Raw genomic sequence first — 24,478 nt, 5'->3', positions numbered from 1 at the left:
CACTGTCGGCAGCGCTGAAAATTGTTTTCAATGGTTTCCCATTTTCACAGCAGGCTTGCTTGCTGTATCATAATTAAGGCCACGGTTGATTCCTTCCCGCTCCTAGCCCTTTTCTATTCCATCGTCGCCGTAAAACTTATTTGTGTCGGTGCGACGTAAATCAAATGGTAAAAGATAAAAGAAAAACAGAACCTTGTTTTTGCGGTGAAATGTGTCTGGTGAAGGTCATGCGCAAACATTGTTTAACACAGTCGAAATTTCAGCACACTGGTTGCTTTGTGGTCCGACTCCATGGACATGTTCGTTACCTGTGATTTTCTGGGACTTGCTTCTAACCACACCCGAATATCACCAAGCTTATCTTCAGTTAAAAAGTGCCTTTTCCGCTTCCCCTGTACATCACGAACTGAACGCCACTTTTTTATCAACTTCGAAAAGCAAAATTGTGTAGGAATGCTGGCTAGAGTCAGGATATTTTACGAGCAAATCTCGGAACGCATCGTCTATAGCCATAGTTTATCAAGTAACAATCCATCAAATAACTTCTCTGTTCAGCAGAATACATTTTCCAATAAGTTACTCAATGTATAAGCAATTTACACAATAATGTACAAGCAACAATCGCACACATGTTCTGCTACAGTTCTCAGAAGCAGCTAACTGCTGGGATGTTTCGTACTTCGGAGAAGCTGAACACGGTAGTCGGCTGACTGATGTGGAAGTTCCCTCGTAAAATGAGAGAACTGTACTAACCTGGCACTTCATTTTTATATCGAACTGAGCTAGTAATGGCCAATGCCGTGTTCGGTTTTAATATTTTTGTTTGTTTGTTTGCTTGCTTGCTTGCTTGCTTGTTTCTTAGGTCATCACGAGAACGGTAGGGTGAAATTTCATGGAACTTTGTATTTGAGTTAAGGGTACGGATTCGTACTAAAGGAAAGGGGATTTAGCATGAAGGTCGGAAAATAAAGAGAATGAAATAATCGCTAATAATCCCTAAATACACCGTTCTACAAAAAGAAAAGTCCTATTCCTGGAGGAAAAATATTTAATTCTTATAGATATTTTAACGCTTAATTTAAATCTGCTTTTAGAGTTCATACATCAGGGGTAGTTCAAGATTAATGGAATTTGTAATTTCTTTTAATATGTTTATATCATTACACTGCAGATTTAAGTTAGATGCATAGACATACTGACATAAATAGAAGTAAGCGGACCTATTAACATTAGGAGAGTAACAGAATCAACCAATTAATCAATTACTACTGATCTGCATTTAGGGCAGTTGCCCAGGTGGCAGATTCCCTATCTCTTGTTTTCCAAGTATTTTCGTAAATGATTGCAAAGAAATTGGAAATTTATTGAACAACTCCCTTGGTAAGTTATTCCAACCCCGAACTCCCCTTCCCATAAACAAATATTTGCCCCAATTTGTCCTCTTGAATTCCAACTTTATCTTCATATTGTGATCTTTCCTACTTTTAAAGACACCACTCAAACTTATTCGTCTACTGATGCCCTCCCACGCCATTTCTCCACTGACAGCTCGGAACATACCACTTAGTCGAGCAACTCGTCTCCTTTCTCCCAAGTCTTCCCAGCCCAACTTTGCAACATTTTTGTAACGCTACTCTTTTGTCGGAAATCATCCAGAACAAATCGAGCTACTTTTCTTTGGTTTTTTTCCAGTTCTTGAATCAGGTAATCCTGGTGAGGGTCCCATACACTGGAACCATACTCTAGTTCGGGTCTTACCAGAGACTTATATGCCCTCTCCTTTACATCCTTACTACAACCCCTAAATACCCTTATAACCATGTGTGGAGATCTGTACTCTTTATTTAGAAGGTGATAGCTGAAGTGCTCACATAATGTTCTCACTTTTCAACAGTAAATAAATAATGGCATGTGGCCTCCGAAGAGTCCTTTGATGAAAATGGAAAATAATCAGAAATAGTAACGTTAATGCTGCCAACTATTTTATGAAAACGTAATAAATGTACCAATTTGCCGCAAATAATGATAGGCCTACCACTTATGATGTATGTTCAGATTGCTGGAAAACTATCCCTGATAGCTCAATTCTGATTTCAGATTTGAATTTAGCAATGTACAAATTCATTTAGAATTACATATTTTCATCCCAGAAATAGAACCTTTGTAGAACAATGATATTAGTCCATTGGAAATCATTCCTAGCGTCATCATAATCTTCCTTGAATATCATCTATCTCCTACATATTTATTTCATTCGATCAATAACGAAACGGCCTGTCATTAGTGCTGGATGAGACGAAATGGAAAAAGAAGGGAAGATAGGGGTGTCGGCTGACGCACCTACCTGTTGGAGTCATCGGACTTCCTGCCTGAGTCATTCCGATCTTAGAGTTCGTCGTGCATGATCGCAATCAGCTGAGCAAGCCTTGCGTTACTAAGTGTTTATGTCTATTGAACTGACCCGAAGAGTTCACTGGCCTTCGCATTTCGGTTAATACTGTTCCTAACAGATGTGAGGCTGTGGTAAGTGAAGCTGGAAGTTTGCCGCCGTCTAATCTCAGTTCACTTATACTTCTAGATAAAGATAGCTTATATTACGTATAAAATATTCTGAATTCGGATTTGGAGACGGGTACTCCATCCGACATATCTATTGATAAAAATGAAACCTCTAAAAGTTAAGACAATAAACCAATATCCAAATATCCTGAAGTCCCAACTCCGGGTAAAATACTCTGAAAATCTCTCTACACTGTATATAAAAATGAAATGACGTCTGCCTGCCTGCCTGCCTGCCTGCCTGCCTGCCTGCCTGCCTGCCTGGCTTCGAAAATGACAGTAGGTCTAAACCGCAGCGTACAATTTCATGAAATTTAGCATAAACATTCTCAGAGATAGTAACATTCACATGGCGGCCTTTTATTTCAAACTCTTAACCAAAGAATATATTATTTGCCAACTGTTTACGAAAAACCGTGTAATAGCTTAAAATTAGATAACGCCCGTTTCTTTCTCACTGAATCACGCCAAACCTACCCGACTAATTCAGTTGAAATTCGGTAGGTATATACTTCATTTACAGTACTCAGTTAAAACACAAGCATATTCACTTTTTTCAATAATGAACCACTCATGTCTACCCATTTCAAAGCACTCCGCAACAAAAAGGAAACATGGGAATCACCAAACCCCTTGCTAGGCGAATTTCAACTGGACCATGTAGCGGTATCCCAGGACAATTACAAGGAAATTCATAACGTCAAAGTTAGAAAAGCGGTTAATATAACATCAGACCATTACTTATCACAGATTAAGATGAATTTCATACCCGGACGAAAAACACATACCTGTGGCAATAGAGTGCCAACAATTGACCGTGAATTACTCGTCCAAGGAAAGAGGGAAGAATATAGGAAAAAGCTACAGGTGCCAAAAAATCTGCAGGAGCCAGCAATTGAATTAACATCTACGAAACGTCAAAGCAAGCATGCATGGTGGAACGCAGAATGCAAAAATGCTATCAAAGAAAGATCTGAGGCGTGGAAATCATGGAACTAGAAAAAGACTGCGACAAATTTGGAAAAATCACGAGAAATAAGGAAACAAACACACCAAACACTGAGAAGAATCAGAAGAGAACACTTTAGGGCAGAAGTCACAGAAATGGATGAAAACTTCAAGAAAAATAATACCAGATTATTCCATAGAGCCTTTAAAAATAGAATCAAAAGATATATAGCACCGAGCCTGCATTTCAAGACAACGGACGGAACTCTTGCCCTGAACAATAAAGATTACTGTGAGATGAATATTGCATTTTCACGACCGCATTGTAATCGAAACAGACTTTCAACGTATTAGGTCGTGTTACGTACATGTAGTACATGTTGAAGAGATGTTAAGTCATCATCATCATCATCTGTTTACCCTCCAGGTTCGGCTCTTTCCCTCGGACTCAGCGAGGGATCCCACCTCTACCGCCTCAAGGGCAGTGTCCTGGAGCTTCAGACTCTTGGTCGGGGGATACAACTGGGGAGAATGACCAGTACCTCGCCCAGGCGGCCTCACCTGCTATGCTGAACAGGGGCCTTGTGGAAGGATGGGAAGATTGGAAGGGATAGACAAGGAAGAGGGAAGGAAGCGGCCGTGGCCTTAAGTTAGGTACCATCCCGGCATTCGCCTGAAGGAGAAGTGGGAAACCACTGAAAACCACTTCGAGGATGGCTGAGGTGGGAATCGAACCCATCTCTACTCAGTTGACGTCCCGAGGCTGAGTGGACCCCGTTCCAGCCCTCGTACCACTTTTCAAATTTTCGTGGCAGAGCCGGGAATCGAACCCGGACCTCCGGGGGTGGCAGCTAATCACGCTAACCACTACACCACAGAGGCGGACGAAGAGATGTTAAGTACAGAACAAAAATGGCCAGCCGGACACCAGTGGGATCCGAACCCACAACCTCCCACTGGTGTCCGGCTGGCCATTTTTCTTTCTTTCTTTTTAAGTGCTTCTTTTATGCTGCCTAATAGTTCTACTGCCATTAGTGCCAATCTATTGTTTCTGAATGCAAATTGAGTTTCAGGGAGTATCTCATCATTTTGTCTCTTTATTCGTTCCGTTATTAATGTTGTGATTATTTTAAAGGAGGCATTTTCTAGTGCAATGTCTCTATATGTGTTGGGATCTTCCGAGTCTCCCTTGCCTTTGAATATAACTTTAATTATGAAGTTCCTTCATTGTTCTGGTATTGTCTCGGTCTCTATGCATTTATTAAATAGCTTGGTCCATATAGGGATTCTATGGATGATTTTTATGCTCATTGTAGATGTTGTCTGGACCTGCAGTTTTCTTGTTCGTTGTTCTGTTTATTGTCTTCCAGACTTCTTCTGCTGTAAAGGGTATCCAGTCAGTTGAGTTTGTTCTGTTGCCTTCTTCCGTTCTGTAATTACGTAAATCTATTTCTTCCTTTTTGTTCAATATGCAAAGGAAGTGGTCTTCCCAAACTCTCCTGTTTATGTACTGTATTGGTGGGTGAAGTGCAATGTATGGATTCGGTTTTGCTTCTTCAGCCAGTTAATGAGCTTCTTCTTCACTGTATGCTCCTTTCTTTTCCTGTATCAATGTTTTGTATTGTTTTCCTTCTACGATATATCAGACCTTAATTCAGCTATCGATATTAGCTAAATAGCACCGCGTTCGGTTTGTCCAAATTCAAACACGGGCATGTGCGAAGCATCAGTTTAGTTCTTTCTGTTGGTTTGGTGTGATTAAGAAACGTTAGTGTAGTGATGTATGTACTGAGATTTGTTTTTAAAACTATTTTGATATTAGGACGTGTCAATCGTATTGTTTGCCTGGATGTAATTCATATTAAAGCAGATGGACTCACATTCAGAGTATTTCACGTGTTACAACACACATTGCAAAGATGACGGCTACTAATATCATCAACGATAACATTACACTGACTGACTGTTGTTAGCTGAAGTGTGCTCTGTCTCTTCTGTTCCCAATCATCTCCGCTACATGTCAGTACTGCTGCAACTGTACAAAAACTAATCCGTCAACGACGGGTACAATCAATACTGATCTGCATTTAGGGCAGTCGCCCAGGTGGCAGAATCCCCATCTCTTGTTTTCCTAGCCATTTCTTAAATGATTGCAAAGAAATTGGAAATTTATTGAACATCTCCCTTGGTAAGTTATTCCAATCCCTAACTCCCCTTCCTATAAATGAATATTTGCCCCAACTTGTCCTCTTGAATTCCAACATTATCTTCATATTGCGACCTTTCGTACTTTTAAAGACGCCACTCAAACTTATTCGTCTACTAATGTCATTTCACACCATCTCTCCGCTGACAGCTCAGAACATACCACTTAGTCGAGCAGCTCATCTTCTTTCTCTCAGTTCTTCCAGGCCCAAACTTTGCAACATTTTTGTACCGCTACTCCTTTATCGGAAATCAGCTAGAACAAATCGAGCTGCTTTTGTTTGGATTTTCTTCCAGTTCTTGAATCAAGTAATCCTGGTGAGGGTCCCATACACTGGAACCATACTCTAGTTGGGGTCTTACCAGAGACTTATATGTCCTCTACTTTACATCCTTACTACAACCCCTAAACACCCTCATAACCATGTGCAGAGATCTGTACCCTTTACTTACAATCCCATTTATGTGATTACCCCAATGAAGATCTTTCCTTATATTAACATCTACAATAGCTATTTGTTGCTAAAAGTGTAGCCATACACCCTTTGAAGAGATTTCCCGCCATCGACGGGTAGAACAGCTGATAGTTAATAGAATAATACGGTATGCAGCAAAACAAACGGCACTGAACTTATTGCTCATCTGCTGTCCTCGTTTGCCTAGCAGTGAACTATTTATTTCTTGTATATACTAGTCTGAAATATTGTGAATTCAGTGCACTGTTCATTTCTGGAATTATGGTTCTCACAGCAGAGGAGAAGGTGTTTATCCTGGAACATTATTTCCCGTCATACGGAGTGGGGCGTCAAAATGGGCCGAAGTTGATTCACGTTAAAAATCAGTACGGAAAGTGATTAATAATGACGTATCAAATAATAGCTGTCGTTGACAAGTTCCGTTATACGGGATTAGTATAATGTCAACGAAAGGGGACAACAGGGCGCATAGACCAAAAGTGAGAATCATGGCGAGTTGGCCGTGCGCTTAGAGGCTGTAAGCTTGCATCCGGAAGACAGGTGTGTTCGAATCCCACTGTCGGCCGCCCTGAAGATGGTTTTCCGTGGTTTCCCATTTTCACATCAGGCAAATGCTGGGGCTGTACCTTAATTAAGGCCACAGCCGCTTTCTTCCAACTCCTAGACCTATCCTATCCCATCGTCGCCATAAGACCCATCTGTGTCCGTGCAACGTAAAGCCCCTAGCAATAAAAAAAAGAGGTGTTACGGGTCCGCTCATGGAATACTGGGTCCTTATTTCCTCGACGATGCTGTACAGACTCGGAGAACAACCAGATAGCCTACATAGAACGGATTATTACCCCATTCGTGCGGGATTTGCTCGTCTTTTTTTCGCACCGGAAACTTGCCACTTCAACGAAATGGATGCAGCCAGATGCAGCTACACCTCACACCGCGGAGGAGTCACTTACCCTTCTGCAACGACACTTTGTAGATCATCTAGTTTCTCGTGGATGTACCCTTCCTGCTCCCCGGATCCCACAGTCCCAGATGCCTTCATAAGGGACATGTTGAAAGAATCAGTTTACAATATAGATGACCCAGCTAAAAATACTTCCAAATTAAGCGAGAAGTTAACGCCATTTTTCGTTTCCTTACAGCAACCCTTGTTCATCTACATGTTGAACAATGTTCAGAAACGTTATGAACAATGTGTGGCACGTAATGATATACATTTTAATAAACACTCTACCAAAAAAATCAAATAACACTTCATTGTTCGTTGTTTTGACGCATACGGTAATATGCTTTATAGTTCTGTGATATGAAGCTAATAGAATAGAGAAGGGTGAAAGTAAAATAGCTCACCTGGAAAAATTTGTAGCAAACTGGTTGTATATGAACACTTTCTGGTGAAATGGCCTGGCTAGGCCTTTTTTGGCGAGACGTATTAGGTCGGTCTTGTTTCTTGGAAACCGAACTCTCTCGTCCAACTCGTAAGTAGGTATCACATAAGCACACAACCCGTGGCATCTCGCTTCACGGAGGAAAACGTCTAGGCCTTCGGCAAGTTTCGCACTGGGAATAATATCAACGTCTGTTAAAAACACGAAATCACTTTGACAGTTTCTTCGAGCAAGATTGCGCAGGTGATTTTGAGGATATGCAGTTTTCAGTCTCCACTTCACGGTCTCTGGCTTACGAAGTCGCACCAGTTCTGCTAGCACTCCCTCAGGCCTCAAGCAGTCCAAACCTGATTTGAGAGGCAATTCTGTTTGATGAGCTGTAGGCGGACGGTCTTTAGGATATGCTAAATGAAAGCTGACCCGTTCTCTAACAGGTGCGTAACAGCGTCTCAGGTACGAAATGTAATACTGGAGTAGCTTATACTCATCATCTCCTGCTACAAACATTGCGGCGGAAATTGGTCCCGACCAGTGATGAGCTACTTGAACTAAAGATTGCAACTTTTCTATTGAGCTTTGAGTTGCTAAACATACAGAGAATTTTTCGGAAAGTTCGGAAAAACGTTCACCGACGACCACAAAATCGAACATTTTGTAGAGATGTCTTGAGTCCCAACGACCGAGCCGTAGGTCCACATGGAATATTGTGCTAGCTGTGCTGTTGATAACTTGAGGTGCGAGAGTGGCAGGGCATGGTGGCGGCGTCTCTTCCTCCTGGTGTTGGAAGCGGGGCGGTGGTGGTGGGGGTGGCGGTTCCGGCAGGATCTGGCGTGTGCAATCGCTGGAGTGTAACAAACGGACTGTCAGGAGAATGTTGGAGAAAGTGAGAATAAGTACGCTGACAATACTCAGGTTCCACAGCCGGCATCCGATCTGGAATGGAAAAACTCAGTGATAGTAAAGAAAACTCATGTAACCATAACATATTGATTCAATTTCACGAAAGACTATATGATATTTTAAACTTTGAACTTGATTAGAATTTATTTAACACTTTATTATTACTATTATTTTAATTATTATTAGTATTGTAACATCAATGCGACCTTTCCCAAGTGGTAGGCAACACTTCTAACGCCTGAAGGCAGTGTAGTCTCGCGGAGACAGGCAGAACTTTCAGTTCAAGCTATAGTATTGTAAGCCGTAGTGTTAAGCACTGGAAATACTTAAGTTGTGTGTGAAATTGTATATGATGATGCTAGATTTAGAATTTTTTTCTTTTCTTTTTTTTTCTTTACGTCGCACCGACACAAATAGGTCTTATGGCGACGATGGGACAGGGAAGGGCTAGGAGTGGGAAGGAAGCGGCCGTGGTCTATTTAGAATGTTAAACTAGTAGATCTAGTAGGGAGATAGTGAATTCGAACCCCACTGTCGGCAGCCCTGAAGATGGTTTTCCGTGGTTTCCTATTTTCACACCAAACAAATGCCGGCGCTGTACCTTAATTAAGGCCACGGCCGCTTCCTTCCCAGTCTTAGCCCTTTCCTGTCCCATCGTCGCCGTAAGACATATCAGTGTCGGTGCGACGTAAAGCCAATAGCAAACAAAAAGTTTTTTAATATTTTCTGTCCATGGAATTGCTTGTACTTCTGTTATTGTAGCTTTGTTGTTGTTGTTTTTGTTTTATTGTTGTTGTTGTTGTTGTTGTTGTTGTTATTAGATAACATTACTTTATTATCACACCACTGTAAGTAACCGTTGTCATCGGGATATTTCCCAATTGCGATGTATTTGTTAATAATAATAATAATAATAATAATAATAATAATAATAATAATAATAATAATTTTCTACTTGGTTAATAGATATCACTACCTTTGATTTTTGAGTACCAACTTTCTTGAAATATATGAGCATTAGTAGAATATTGTACCTATTTTTGGGATGGCACCCGTTTACTTATGTCATCTGTTTCTAAACTGTCGCTACTGTCAGTTCTATTCAAACCAACCAATCATCGCCCAGCTCGTCCCTATACATACTGGTAATCGTGTACAGTATGGAGCTATCTGGATCTTGTACTGTGTGGCGATAAGTGAGGTTCTCCTTCCAGGAGACTATGGACGAGCTGAGGAAGCATGGAAGATAGGCGGCAATATTGCAATATTTTGATCTAGCTTGTGAACTTATTTGCGCGTTGCGACGGGAAAATAAGCAGCGCTCTCCTCTAGCATGTAACAGTTAGGGTGTGCCGCGTTTGTCTTGGTTTTAGTGTAGGGCTTCCTAATATTCTCTTAGCTTGTAATATGTAGGATTCTAGTCTATCTACGGATGGAGTTTAATCCCCGTAGTGAGTATCATGAAATGTCATAAGGACGTACCAGCGTAGACCCTCGTTTCTTTGTTCACTTTGCTTTTGGTCACCAAGTTCCTCTAACTTCTTTTTTTCTGTCTCGCATTTCGGTCTTAAAATTTTAATTATTGTCTTAGTCTTCAACGTAGCTTATCCTCTGTGACACCGGGCCTTCTGCCTCATTAGGTTTTATGGCAAATCATGTCACGGGATTGTATGAGTGGGTTCAGTAACCCAATACATTTTGTTCTTTGCCTTTTCTATTTAATCTTTTGTCATTTTTTCACTTTTTTACCGGGTAGTTTGAGCTTTTACCCGGAGGCCCCGGGTTCGATTTCCGGCCAGGTCCTGGATTTTTACCTGGGCCTGCGGGCTGGTTTGAGGTCCACTCAGCCTACGTGATTAGAATTGAGGAGCTATCTGACGGTGAGATAGCGGCCCCAGTCTAGAAAGCCAAGAGTAACGGCCGAGAGGATTCGTCGTGCTGACCACACGACACCTCGTAATCTGCAGGTCTTCGGGCTGAGCAGCGGTCGCTTGGCAGGCCAAGGCCCCTCAAGGGCTGTAGTACCATGGTGTTTGGTTTTTTTAGTTTGAGCTTCTGCTCCTGCATTTCTGGATCCTTCCGATCCTAATTTTGGTGCTGTGCTTCTCCCCTGAATTAAGGACGGGTGGAATAAAAGCTCTTAATATTTTAAGAATAATAAAAGGTATCTGGTGTGGATTCTTGGCCCGTTTGGCCATCAAAAGTTAATGTTTAGGGTTTTGGGCCCCTCTAATATGTAACAATTGATATTGGAAGCTCTAGCTTCATGTTTGCTGATAAAGGTAAAGTATTTTATGAAACCAAAGATAATCTAAAACTAGTAAGTTTTGTCTTGTAAAATGGGAGCTACATCTCCCCTGTTACCTATTGTTGATTAAGCTCTAAAGCTATAATATTGTTTATATCTCTCTCTAAATAGTTATTTTCGTTTGTTATTAACTTGTTTAATTGTTGTTGTTTACTGAAAAGAATGGAAAAATAGAGAAAGAAAAGAAAAAATCATTTAGGAAACACCTTAAAAATTTTTAAAAATTGTGGTCTCTTTCTTTCGCTGCCTAGGCCCTGCCATTGTTGGTGTACCAATTATTATTATTATTATTATTATTATTATTATTATTATTATTATTATTATTATTATTATTACTATTATTATTATTGGGCGTGGTGAGTCCAGTGGCTTAGCTGATGGTTTCCCATTCAGAAAGCTGAGGTTCGAATCCAGGCTGATCCTCTATTGATATCTTCATCTCAAATATCACGTCATCCATCACTACTACTGATCTGCATTTAGGGCAGTCGCCCAGGTGGCAGATTCCCTATCTGTTGTTTTCCTAGCCTTTTCTTAAATGATTGCAAAGAAATTGAAAATTTATTGAACATCTCCCTTGGTAAGTTATTCCAATCCCTAACTCCCCTTCCTATAAAAGAATATTTGCCCCAATTTGTCCTCTTGAATTCCAACTTTATCTTCATATTGTGATCTTTCCTATTTTTAAAGACATCATCCAAACTTATTCGTCTACTGATGTCCTCCCACGCCATCTCTCCCCTGACAGCTCGGAACATACCACTTAGTCGAGCAGCTCGTCTCCTTTCTCCCAAGTCTTCCCAGCCCAAACTTTGTAACATCTTTGTAACGCTACTCTTTTATCGTAAATCGCCCAGAACAAATCGAGCTGCTTTTCTTTGGATTTTTTACAGTTCCTGAATCAAGTAATCCTGGTTAGGGTCCCATACACTGGAACCATACTCAAGTTGAGGTCTCACCAGATACAAATATGCTCTCTCCTTTACATCCTTACTACAACCCCTAAATACTCTCATAACCATGTGCAGAGATCTGTACTCTTTATTTACAATCATATTTATGTGATTACCCCAATGAAGATCTTTCCTTATATTTATACCTAGGTATTTACAATGATCCCCAAAGGGATTGCAGCAGGGAGGGCAAAGAGGCTTAAACCGCCGGCCTAAACCAAAATGAATCTCGGTGATGCAAGCGGCTCCAGAAGTGGCTGGAATTGGCATGGCGCAACAGCCCCGAAGGGCCATGGCTTACCAAGCGACCGCTGCTCATCCCGAAGGCCTGCAGATTATGAGGTGACGTGTGGGCAGCACAAGGAATTCTCTATGCCGTTATTCGTGGTTCCCTAGACCAGGATGGCTCTAATATGGAAGAAAAATTATTATTATTATTATTATTATTATTATTATTATTATTATTATTATTATTATTATTATTATTATTATTATTACTATTATTATTATTATTATTATTCCGCCTCTTATTCCACAATCTACAAACATAAGACTCATTTCATATACGCTATGAACCACCTTTCAAAACTGGAAGACTTGTTTCTAAATTTTTCAACTTCCCGATGAGAATTAGTCCATATCATTCCGGGTGTACTGAACGCTCAAATCAAATAATATTTGCTGCATTTAATGCCTTATCAATTGCTATAGACTTTCATAGAGACCGGAGTTTCAGTATTTTTCTCTACAAAGGTTTGGTGATGTTGGTGGCAATTATTGTTTGGACGAGAATACAACTACCAGTAATCAACTATCCCCTCTCAATACTAATCAGAGGTATAGCGAAAGAAGTTATATCTTTCGTAGAATGAAGAGCCACGAACAAGCGTGAGAATGAAATACTCCCTAAGCCTCCCAAATTCACACCGTCGGAAGGAAACAAGAGTTGGTCAACGGAGGTCGAACAGGGAAGAAGTAAATCTCGTTAAGAAATTACTTAATATCGTAAGGGACTACATCAAAAATCAGATTAAATTTCTTATACCCTTCAGATGTAGATTAAGTGAGCAGAAACTGTGTCAAACCCAGCTAGGAGCACCGTGGTCACCTAATCACACTCCCGAGTTGAATAATAATATTAATAATAATAATACTGACCTCGATAGCTGCAGTCGCTTAAGTGCGGCCAGTATCCAGTATTCGGGAGATAGTAGGTTCCAACCCCACTGTCGGCAGCCCTGAAAATGGTTTTCCGTGGTTTCCCATTTTCACACCAAGCAAATGCTGGGGCTGTACCTTAATCAAGGCCACGGCCGCTTCCTTCCCACTCCTAGCCCTTTCCTGTTCCATCGTCGCCATAAGACCTACCGTGTCGGTGCGACGTAAAGCAACTAACAAATAATAATAATAATAATAATAATAATAATAATAATAATAATAATAATAATAATAATAATAATAATAATAATAACTACTTTTACGGTTCTCGGAGACGCAAAGGTGCCTGAATTTTGCCCCACAGGAGTTGTTTTAGGCGCCAATCAATCTGCTGACACGAGGCTTGACTACCTTCCAATACCACTGGATTAATCCTGGATTAAACTCGTCAGCCTGAGCTCAACACCCTACCGTCTGAGCTATGCAGCTCGGCTTCTAAGTTGAGATCCCTGATGCTTACGTATTTTAGTCGCCTCTTACGACAGGCAAGAGATACCATGAATGTATTCTAAAACACACACACATCAATAGCGGATTCTAGAAAGTTTAACTCTACCGACAAAGATCTCTCATATTTTAGCAGTATTTTGTTTTCCGCTGGCCTTTTGATATCGCTCTAACGCAGGGAGATTTTATTCGGTGACGATAGGAGAAGGAAGTGACCCAGTACAGGTATTTGCCAAGTGTTAAAATGGAAAACAACGAAAATCCGTATTCAGGGCTGTTGACCTTGTGTTTCGAACCCGCCATCTCCCGAATACAAGTTACACCTACACAGCCGCTTATAGCACAGCCAACTCGCTCAGTACATTTAAGAACTCTTAAACACTAACCGACTTCACCGAGATTCAATCCCATAACCTACAACATAGAAGGGCCGGACTCAGTAGAGCACTGGCCTTCTGAGCTCAAGTTGACGAGTTCGATCCCTGGCTTAGTCCTGTGCTATTTCAAGGTGGTATAATATGCCAGCCTTGTGTCGGAAAATTTACTGGCACGTAAAGGAACGCTTGCGGGGCAAAATTCCGGTACCTCAGCGACTCCGAAAATGTAAAATTAGTTAGTTTGTAGTAAAATAAATAAAAACTAGCAAATGTACCCGTGCTTCGCTACGGTATTCTGCACTGTATACGAATATTGAAGTAAATACTGTACATGCAGTAAATAAGATTGTTTTAAAATAGCATGTCTCTTAAGCGTTATCCGAGAAACAGCATGGAGAGGTCCCGATACGTTGTTTCCAATGTAAAGTGCTTGTTACGGATTTGTGATGATAACGACAGGCTCACTTGCCTATTGCCATTCACAATCGAGTTGGGAAGTTTACATTATAATTGCAGGCCCTATTGCCTACTGCGCGGTACTAATCGATTTGGGGAGTTTCCGTTACAATGGCAGTCCCCCTTTCCTACTTCCAAACATATTACAAATTGAGGGGTTTTTATTATAATGGCAGGAAACTTCCCTACAACCAATCAAAATTGAATTTTGCAGTTATCATTATAATGAGAGGTCCATTTTCTAACTGCCAGCCAGCTTACTGCCAGTCACACGAAGTTGGTGAGTTTCCATCAAAATAGCAGGCCAGTATGCCTAATGCCAGTCACATTTTAGATGGGTACATCTGTTTATAACTGCGGGAACGCTTGCCTACAGCCAAACACAATCGGGTAAGGGGAGTTTTGAACAAAACTACATGCTCCCTTGCCTTCTGCAAGTCAAATCGAGAAGTGAATTATTCATTACAATGGTAGGCCTGCCTTATTAATGCCAGTTACACAGGAATTGGAGAAGGACCCCGTTCCTACTGCCAGTCAAAGTCGGTGTGGGGAGTACTGATTACAATAGCAGAACACCCCTTCTCGATCGCTACAAGACGACATCAGTGAATATTTATAGATCGACATACGAAAGTATATGCATGCTTAAAATATTGCAGACCTTCATTTACAGATTGACTGCTGCAAAACGGACGTCATATCGACAAAGGATTGTACCATAAGACGTCAAATTTTGCGGCCTAAATGGCTGGTCGTATGATATCTGATCTATTCATGGGTCCGATTGAGTTAGAAACGTTGAATAGGGTAAAATTTTTGTAAGATTATCTCACATCTCACTTTTCAGATAATTATGTGACAGCTACATACATAGCATTTGGCTCACATATGGCTACTTTTTTTTTAATTTGCTTTACGTCGCACCGACACGGATAGGTCTTATGGCGACGGATATGGCTACTGGGTGGGCCAATTTTCGTGCAGGGTTTGATGATTCTATCTTTCTTATAAGTGATTGAAAGTATGACTTATGCATGTGAAAAGTCCAAATTTACTTAACGTCGAGAAATAGACAAAAATCAAACGTAAAGGATACAGATACAACAAAAAGTCATAAGACCAACGTTGTAGATCACTCCAAATTGAATGGAGATTGTGCATTCCCTTATGTGATAGGACTTCGCGAAGATCTGCACCATCATTAAAATTGCCTCCATATTTCGATATTCTTCGGGGAAAAAGTGAAAATTTTGAAGCTCTTGGAAATGTTCTGTCCGTTACAGGCTAAAACATATAATTTTGCCAAATTTCTGTTTTCTTGTTCGTCTGGCAGATTATGCTGCAATGTGGATTTAGGGCGAGGAGGTTAAAACTAGGACTTTCAGGAAACTAAACCAAAAAATTATGCATATGGTTGTTATTATTACCCCTTAAACTCGTAGCTGTGCGAACATTTCACCAAAATAGTCAATGTACAGGCACACAGTCGTTAAGATTTTACTTATATAGATAGATAAGGAATCTGCTCCACGTACACCTTTTGGTCTATGTCTGCTGGACTTACCCTGCAAAACCAACCATTCATGATATCTCCCTTTTTAATCTTTCTGTCGAAAAAATACACATGAAAAAAGTTTTAGAAATGGATTTCCAACAAATTTGGTCGATTTCCAGTCAGGTTGGTCATGTATTCTATATATTGTGGAAGAGTAAATTCACCATTCCGGTTCCCTATAAACCGCCAGTCCATTACAGGAACAGGAAATGTTATTGACCTTTAAAATCTACCTTTGGAAAGGTGGATGCTAAATATAAAGTTTGGTTCAAATATCTTCAACAGTTTTCAAGTTGTAAGAAATACGCTCAACACGCACCCGTTCTTAAGTTAAGTCCGGTTAATGATATCTCCCTTATAAATCCTCTTACCGAAATGATGCACATGAAAAAAAAAGGTTTAAAAATTAATTTCCATTAAGGCAGGTAGATTTCTATTAAGTTTGGTTGTGTATATTTTGTGGGAGTGCAAAATCACGATTTCGGTTTCGTATAAACCCCCCAGTCATTTCACGGATTTAGAAACAATATTTGCCCTGAAACCTATCCAAGGACAGGTGGATTCTAAATATCAAGTTTGGTGGAAATATATCCAGTAGTTTCCAAGTTATAGACAAACAGAAAAACAGACACCAAAGCTAAAAATATGCAGATGGTCATTATTACACCTGAAAAGGGATAACTGTACAGAAATGTCGCCAAAATAGTCAATGTACAGACACACTCTAGAAGTGCAGACCTTTATTTCGAGAGTTACTGCTTTGAAACTCTGCGACATATCTGCAAACGGACCTCACCATCAGACGCCTCCTTCAGTGTTCTACATGGCTGGTCATGACATCTTCTCGAATCTCCTATATTTATGGGTTAGATTGAGTTAGAATCATTGGGTGTGAAATTTTGTACAGTTTTCGCATACTACTTTATATTTGTGATACTCATGTGACAGATAGAATCATAAAATTTAGCTGTCACATTGCCACTGGTCATGCCAATGTGCGTGCCGAATGTCATGATTCTATCTTTCCTATAAGTGTGCCAAATTAATGTCAACATACACGTGTGAAAATACAAAATTAACTTGAAATCGAGAAATACAGCTCTATTTAACGTATAAGGAATAGAAATCCGATAAAAAGTCATAGGACCAAAGTTATAGATCTCTCCAAAATGAAAGGCGATTGTGCTTTCTGATTTGTGATAAGACTTACAGATTAGCCACCAATTATCCCGAAACGAAGGTGTGCACCGTCGTTAAAATTACATCCATATTTGGATATTTTCCGGGGCCGAAAGTTATATATTTGCATAGCTTAGAATATTTCCTCAAAGGAAAGAGTGTCAAGCTTTCGGGATTAGCACTCGCATACATACGGTGTAATTAAGGAAGAAAATAATTCAGTAAAGAAAGTTGAAATTAATAGAAAATGGATTAAAAACTGAGGACAGCCGGATGACGACAAATATGTAAATACCAAGTAAATGTATTAGAAAATCAAATGCCCCTCAATAAATTATGCTGGTGTGAGTTATGGATATAAGAAAGAGGTAACAGAGGAGAAATTTAGGCGCAGCCATTTTTAGGTCAACAGATAAGATGGCCTATGGTGTTATTACTTTAGCTATTCGAGGACAGTTATAAACTCCAACGATATTCCGCCAATATCCCGCAGAATGGCCGATTCACGCCCTCTCTTGCCTTCTACCCAAGGAACAACCATGAATTTAAAGGTATGATGAGGAAAATGGCAATACGTTACTTCTCTGCTGGCAAGCAGTCAGAGACGTTGCCATGGTAACCTGTAGGTTCGTTGTCGGTCTGTCGGTCACACACGCACACCATGATACCCGCAGAAAATAGTAAATTTCTCCCTCATTTGAATAGTAAGGTAAATTATGAACATAACCAAAGTTGTTTATAATGAAGAGACGTTTCACATACGGTCCAAGGAGTTTACAGGAAATCAATAGTATAAGAGAAAATGGAGGAAAACCGTTCTGGTTTTCTTATAAACCCCCGTCTAATCAAAGATTTTAAAATGAAATGCATATAGGAACCTTCCTCGGGGTGAGTATACTCCAAATATGAAGTTTGTTTGAAATCTATCCAGCCGTTTTGCCGTGATGGTGGAACAAACAAACAAATAGACAAACAGACACGAAAAGTAAAAACCACCGATTCGGTCTTGAGTTGACCTAAAACGGATAAATATCTGAAAAATTGGCAAAACAAACGAAATTACAGACAGCGGACCCCCTACAACTTTATTTATAAGATACAATAGAACGTAGAAAACAAACACAACTGCGTTATATAGCCTATCTTTCCGCTAATGTAACCAGTAAACACTAACACAGTCTCGTGAAGAAATTATCTAATATCGTAACGGGACTACTTCAAAAACCACATTAAAATTATTATACCCTTGAGATGTAGCTTAAGTTTAGCAATAATATCGTGAAAGAAGAAAGCCTTCACCGTTTCAACCCCATATTCCATCTCCTTGTTTAAACTTGTACCAATTACCTTGTCAAAGTATAGGCAATGCCCAAGGGATTCCAAACTTCTACTGCCTGCAGATCTTTCCCAATGTTGTAGAATTTCATAATAGGATTTCTTGTAGTTCTAAAGTAAAGTTTAAATCGCGAAATGAAACAGTTCTAATGAACTGGGAAACTCAAAGTCTGGATGTTGTAATTAGAAGGCTAGAAATAGTTGGTATGAGTAAGGGAATATTGACCTTCCTTTCTAAAGAGAAGGAAGTTCTCCGTAAATAGAGATTATCAAACATTATTTCATTCTCGGACCTTAATTTGGGAAATCAATTTAGGGGAAGTCAAGAACTTTTGCTCTATAATTAATTCGCTGGGGTCGGGCTGAGTAGCTCGGATGGTGGGCGGTCTGTGCTCAAGATGGCGGGTTCGATCCAAGCTCAGTCCGGCGGAATTTAAGATGATAACATATCCCAGCCTCGTGTCGATAAATGGACCTATACTGGCGCGTGGGTAATTTATTTACAAGAATGCCCCGCAGGAAAAATTCCCGGCACCTCGGCGTCTTAGAAAACCGTAAAGTAGTTAGTTGAATGTTTGTTATTATTATTATTATTATTATTATTATTATTATTATTATTATTATTATTATTATTATTATTGTATCCTCCGTGGCTCTTGTGGCAGCGCGCCGGCCTCTCACCTCTGGGTTCCGTGGTTCAAATCCCGGTCACTCCATGTCAGATTTGTGCTGAACAAAGCGGAAGCGGGACAGTTTTTCCTCCAGGTACTCCGGTTTTCCCTGTCATATTTCATTCCAGCAACACTCTCCAATATCATTTCATCTATTAAACATTAATCATTGCCCCCAGAGGAGTGCGACAGGCTTCGGCAGCCGGCACAATTCCAATCCTTGCCGCTAGATGGCTTCATTCATTCCATTCCTGACTCGGTTGAATGACTGGAAACAGGTTGTGGATTTTCATTTCCATTATTATTATTATTATTATTATTATTATTATTATTATTATTATTATTATTATTATTATTATTATTATCTTGGAGATAATTTCATGGTCCATAACAGAGTAATTCCCCAAAATCATATTTTATAGCTTCAACCACCAACGAATTTTGGCAGCACGTATCTTTTCCAATTGTATGTAGAAGATTTATGAAAACAAAGCCCGTGATGTAGGGGGTTAGCCTTTCGGTTTCTCTCTCATAATAGTTCCTGCACTGAACAAGGATTTTAATCCTGGACTAAGTGTTAAAACAGGGTGTATCTGATACCAAGTGTAACAGATGTAACAAAATTCATTACTCAAAAGTGACTAAAACAAATACTTTTTTTATTAACCCATAGGATGAAAACTGATAACCGAGACACTTTTAAACTTAGTTGAGAACGAAACTACAGTAGAGGCTCGAGTTAACGTGGTTGTAGGGGAGTAAATAGAAAATGGCCAATAGAGCAACAGAAGATTGGAGGGAAAGAAGAAGGCTCAAAGAGAACACAATTTCATGAAAGACGCTGTACCTAAAATACACACATTCGACTTACCGTATCATTCTTCATACGATCGATTATGTTCAGTTTATCCGTTCATGGAGTACGCTTTTCTTTTTTGTGACATCACATTGTCTGACAAAAACTAAAATCCAGCTTGGCTGGGGCGTAGTCAAGGGAGTGGACTACTGGGGGGTTTAGAGTCCCCCTCCCCTATGGAAATGTTACAAAAAGAATATAAATCGAAACTGACAGTAAAAAATAAACTAAATAAGTATTCTGTAGAACCAGCAGATCTGCTGAATATATTTTCTAAGAAGCCTCAAAAGTTGTATTTTAGATCGTAAACAGAACATCCATTCGCTGTAAAATTGTTGGCCTTGATCGTACTACTCTTGTTCCGTATTTTAATGTAAGATTTTGTACTGTAGTTAAATCTGAATATCAACATAATTTACTTGTATTAGCCCTTAACACACTCGTGCATGCGCGCCCCACACACGCACAAGCACCTTCATTGTGTTCTATCAGCATTTTTTTTAGTATAACCCCCCTCCCCATCGGTCGATCCTGGCTACTCTACTGCGAGGATGGTCAATAATTCTTTTGAAAGCCTGGGTGCAGGGAAACAATTTTACATTTTTGAGGGGAATGGGGAAGGCCATCTTAAATTTCCCCTCAGTACACAAAAGCTTGGCCAATTTTCCACGCCCCGTTGTTTTTGTGAATAATACGGCACGCATAATCCAAAACCCCATCCAGACATCCCTTGATGTTTCGTTTAGCGCGGAGTCGGTAACAGTTATAGATTATAATGCAAATTGTTCTATGCAGTTCGTTACTACATTTTTAAAATAAGAATTTTATTGACGATTTTCTTCGGAGATATAAACCCACTGGATAAAAAATTAGTCATCCCTGGAGAAATTATTACAAGCATAATTTAATATCGTGTAACTCCGCCTCTGGACTTGATAACCGCCTGGATTCAGCTACGAAGCGAGTCCAAAGGTTGTGCAGGTGTGTCACATCCAGGTTAAGTTACTCACTGAGGATTTGATCACGCAATTACACCAAATTGCATGGATCTGATGTCGGCGTTTTATCCGCTGTTCCAGCATGTCCCACAGATTTTCCATGCGGTTCAAGTCAAGTGATTTTGTAGGTCAATCGAGAGAGATGTTATAGGGTGGGGGGAATGTTCATAAAACCAGTCACAAATGTTTCCAGCCCGATGAACTTTGCTGTTGAAATCTTGAAAAATCGGGGTATCGATAGCATACTCATCATCCAGACGTTGACTGAAAGGCAACACCTGATCATCCAGAATGTTTAAATAAGCATGCTGGTCACCTCAGTGAGCGGGCCCAACCCATGATGCGAAAAACACCCAGCTTAAAAATCACAGACCCACCTCCGTTTTAAACCTGACCTTGCTCACATCCAGGATGAAATGCCTCATTTGGCCTTCGGTGCATTCGACGACGTGCGTTATTGTAATACAGGCAAAAAAGTGATTCGCCAGACCACATTACGTTCCGCAGATCAGCTACTGTCCACGTTCGATGATTTCTAGCCCATTGAAGACGCGGAGCTTCATGCGCCTGTGTGAGCAATGGCCTCTTGCGAAGTGACCGAGGTCACGATGGCTCTTCATCCACTGTCTGCAGCACTTCCTGTCGGGTCATGCACACAAGGCAGAGGCACGGCATCTCCTCTACAAATGGACTCCAATCTTCCCACAGCAACGTCTCTTCTTTTCTTGTTGGTCGGGTGACGCCACAACTATACCTACGCACCCTTCCTATGGCAATCAAGCATATAGGCTGGCACCAAGCCGGAAGTCGGCCTCCCCAACATGTACACCCTTATCGTCCATGATGTTAATCCTGCTCTCTCCCATGACGACATCTGCACGGAACTCCCCTCAACAGGCATCCATATCGCCTCCAGACTCTACGCCGGACCAGACCCATCGCCTAATGTACTCCTGTATGTTCGTTCTTCCGACGACTACTTCAAACTTCTAGATAATGTAGCATGCATTCATCGCCGCCTCCATCGAGTCGAAGCTACTCCTCCGAACATCATGGCTCAACTACTCCTCGACGCACCTGATACGCCTGCCACAGCCGATTCGTCTGTAGCAACCGTGCCACCTCCATCTACAACACTGTTCCATCCTTCGTCGTCTAGCTGCACCACCACCACCACAACCACCACCACCACTTCTGCTCACACCTCCTCCAACATTCCTATAACTACCTCAGTTTTGTCCCATCCTTTCCCCCTTATGACGTCTCCTCTCCCCATCTCTCCCACCACTGACCAACTTCGTCCCGAGTGCACCTTACTTCAGCCACCTGCCGAGGGAACTGCCACCGAAGCGCCTGTAGATACGGCCCGTCTACCGTCGTCTTCGTCGCCGTCCGACAGCCCTACCACCTACAGTTGCGTCGTTCGCGGTGTGGATTCTAACATATCATCTAAAGATATCGTCCATGAACTCCGTCAAGCAGGATTACCAGTGCGCCGAGCGTTCCGGATCTTCAACGCAGATGGACCCACGTATTTAATGAGACTCCACCTTCCTACACTCGACGACGCTCAACGAGTTATCCACCATGGTATACAGCTCCACGGCCGCCACCACCGGGTTGAACAGTCCCGTTCTCCTCCTCAACCTTTAACCCGTCCTGCCACACCTCGTCGCCGTCCCCGACTTACACCTCCTCCTCAACCACCCAGTACACATATCCGACCTTATCCACACCCACCACGTTACTTTTCGCTACCATCGCCAACCTCTCACCTCCTCAGCCTCCTACTCACTTCTCTTGTAAATTTCTCCTCCTATCACATCATTGCACTTCACCTATTCCCTTGCAACCTTGGTTGAATCTTCCCTTATTTACATCTCTGTTATACATGTCTTTGTATTTGTAAAACTGTCAATAAAGCGCTGGATACCCTACACGTCCTTATTCTCATCTCCTTTACTTATTCAAACCGCTTTTACCCATCTCCCTCTTCTCTCAATTCTTCCCAACCCCGTCTAATCTCCTGGCCAGAGAGAGGGCGTTACCCTTTAGGTGGCCCGCCCCACCCCTTCAGGGTGGGGAATGAAAACGAGAAAACGTAACCTGTCGGGTTTGGAAGCGATTTTGATTGACAATCCGTGAAACGCTTCACCGGTCCCTCTCAGTCAGGTTCTTTTTCCGACCATAAATCTGACGTCATGTTCCGTAGCCACGTGCAGTAAACCGCTGCTTGTAGACACGCTGAATAGTTCGCTGTGAAACACCAACAAATGCAGTAACTTCCCGCATCGTATGGCCATGTGAACAGCCAAAAATGGTTGACCCTTGATGACACTCTGTCACATCCTTACATCTACTCATGTTGATGTACACTGCCCGCTTGACACATCAATGTCTCACTGATAGCTACTCCCTTCTGCTCACGTTGAGACAGTGTGCTTGCTATTGAACACGAGACTTGTTCGCTGCGCCATCTATACAGGCTTATCGATCAATCTGTGCGTGCACACTAGGGTGACTTTTGTCCGGTGAGCTTATTTTGTACCGCGTTCAAGCCGAATCCGCAGTGAATCGGGCTAAGTTTAACCAGCCTTTCACTATGCTTTTACTACTACTAATAATAATAGACCTAATGTTAATTGGCAAAGATGAATTTAAAGTACGCCTCAATGTTAATTTTTCGGAAGTACAGAGATGAACTATTGACCAGCCAGAAAGCCTGCAAATCTTGGAGTTGAACGTGATCAGCCTAACAAGGTCTACTGCCTCCTACATCACAAAACTCATCAGTCTCACGAGGCTGAATGAACTACATCCAAGCCCTCAGTTTAGAATTAGAATCACTGGATCGAACTCGGAGCTACGGGTAAGAAGCAGGCTTCAAGGGTACTTAAAAGCTGTGTATGGAGAATACATCGTACCCACGGTAGGACTGATATGTCTTTTCGTCGCTCATTTAACTCTTTCCTAGAATTCGAACAACACCATATTCGATATGGAATCGCATCCTAGCAGATGTCTTCCTGCTTTAGAAATCCACAATGAGTATAATAACTAATGATGGGTTATCTACGCTTGTTCTATGTTCCCAAGATTATGGCTGAGGCCGGTGGCATTTCAGAGAGTTTAATTACAATTCCGTTTCGTTGACTCCTGCGGGACGCAGTTCCGGCACCCTCATGACTAGAGATGGGCAAACAATAACACAACAGTTATTATGGAACTGTTCCGAACCCGGAACTATAAGCAATACGCCGCAACATCCTGTTCCGAAATAACAGTGTTCCGTTTCACCTGCAGTCCAATAGGACTGGTCTAGCAACATCCTGTTCCGAAATAACAGTGTTCCGTTTCACCTCCAGTCCAATGGGATTGGTCTAGCAACATCCTGTCCCGAAATAACAGTGTTCCGTATCTCCTTCACTCCAGCGGGATTGATCTAGCAACGCCACGGTCTAGGTGTTAGGGAATCTCGCAAGCACCGCTGGTTGGCTGATTTTCCCGACTCCGGGAGAATGTAAGCTAGGATTTGGCTAGAATTTGAGCTTAATATTCAAAATACACCACTACTTAAAAATTGAACTTCTGAGTATTACCAACATCACATAACAATGCGTCGGCTCCTTACCACTGCACCACTGACATT

The 24,478-nt window shown here is 41.2% G+C and overlaps 1 protein-coding gene across 1 annotated transcript in view; it reads right to left on the bottom strand.

Annotated features, from left to right (window-relative positions):
* Positions 1–19,861, bottom strand: part of LOC136866680 (beta-1,4-glucuronyltransferase 1) — a 230,311-nt gene extending 210,450 nt beyond the window's left edge. The window contains exons 1-2 of the mRNA XM_068226805.1: positions 19,847–19,861; positions 7,539–8,509 (exon numbers count right to left, since the gene is read on the bottom strand). Of these exons, the coding sequence (XP_068082906.1) occupies positions 7,539–8,509; positions 19,847–19,861 (986 nt within the window). The remainder of the gene's footprint in view (positions 1–7,538; positions 8,510–19,846) is intronic.
* Between the last annotated feature and the right edge of the window lie 4,617 nt (positions 19,862–24,478).

Source organism: Anabrus simplex, chromosome 3 (assembly GCF_040414725.1).
Source record: "Anabrus simplex isolate iqAnaSimp1 chromosome 3, ASM4041472v1, whole genome shotgun sequence".
In the NCBI taxonomy this organism is placed as follows: domain Eukaryota; kingdom Metazoa; phylum Arthropoda; class Insecta; order Orthoptera; family Tettigoniidae; genus Anabrus; species Anabrus simplex.
Note: the sequence above shows the minus strand (reverse complement) of the source record. Positions and strands in the feature narration are given on the sequence as shown.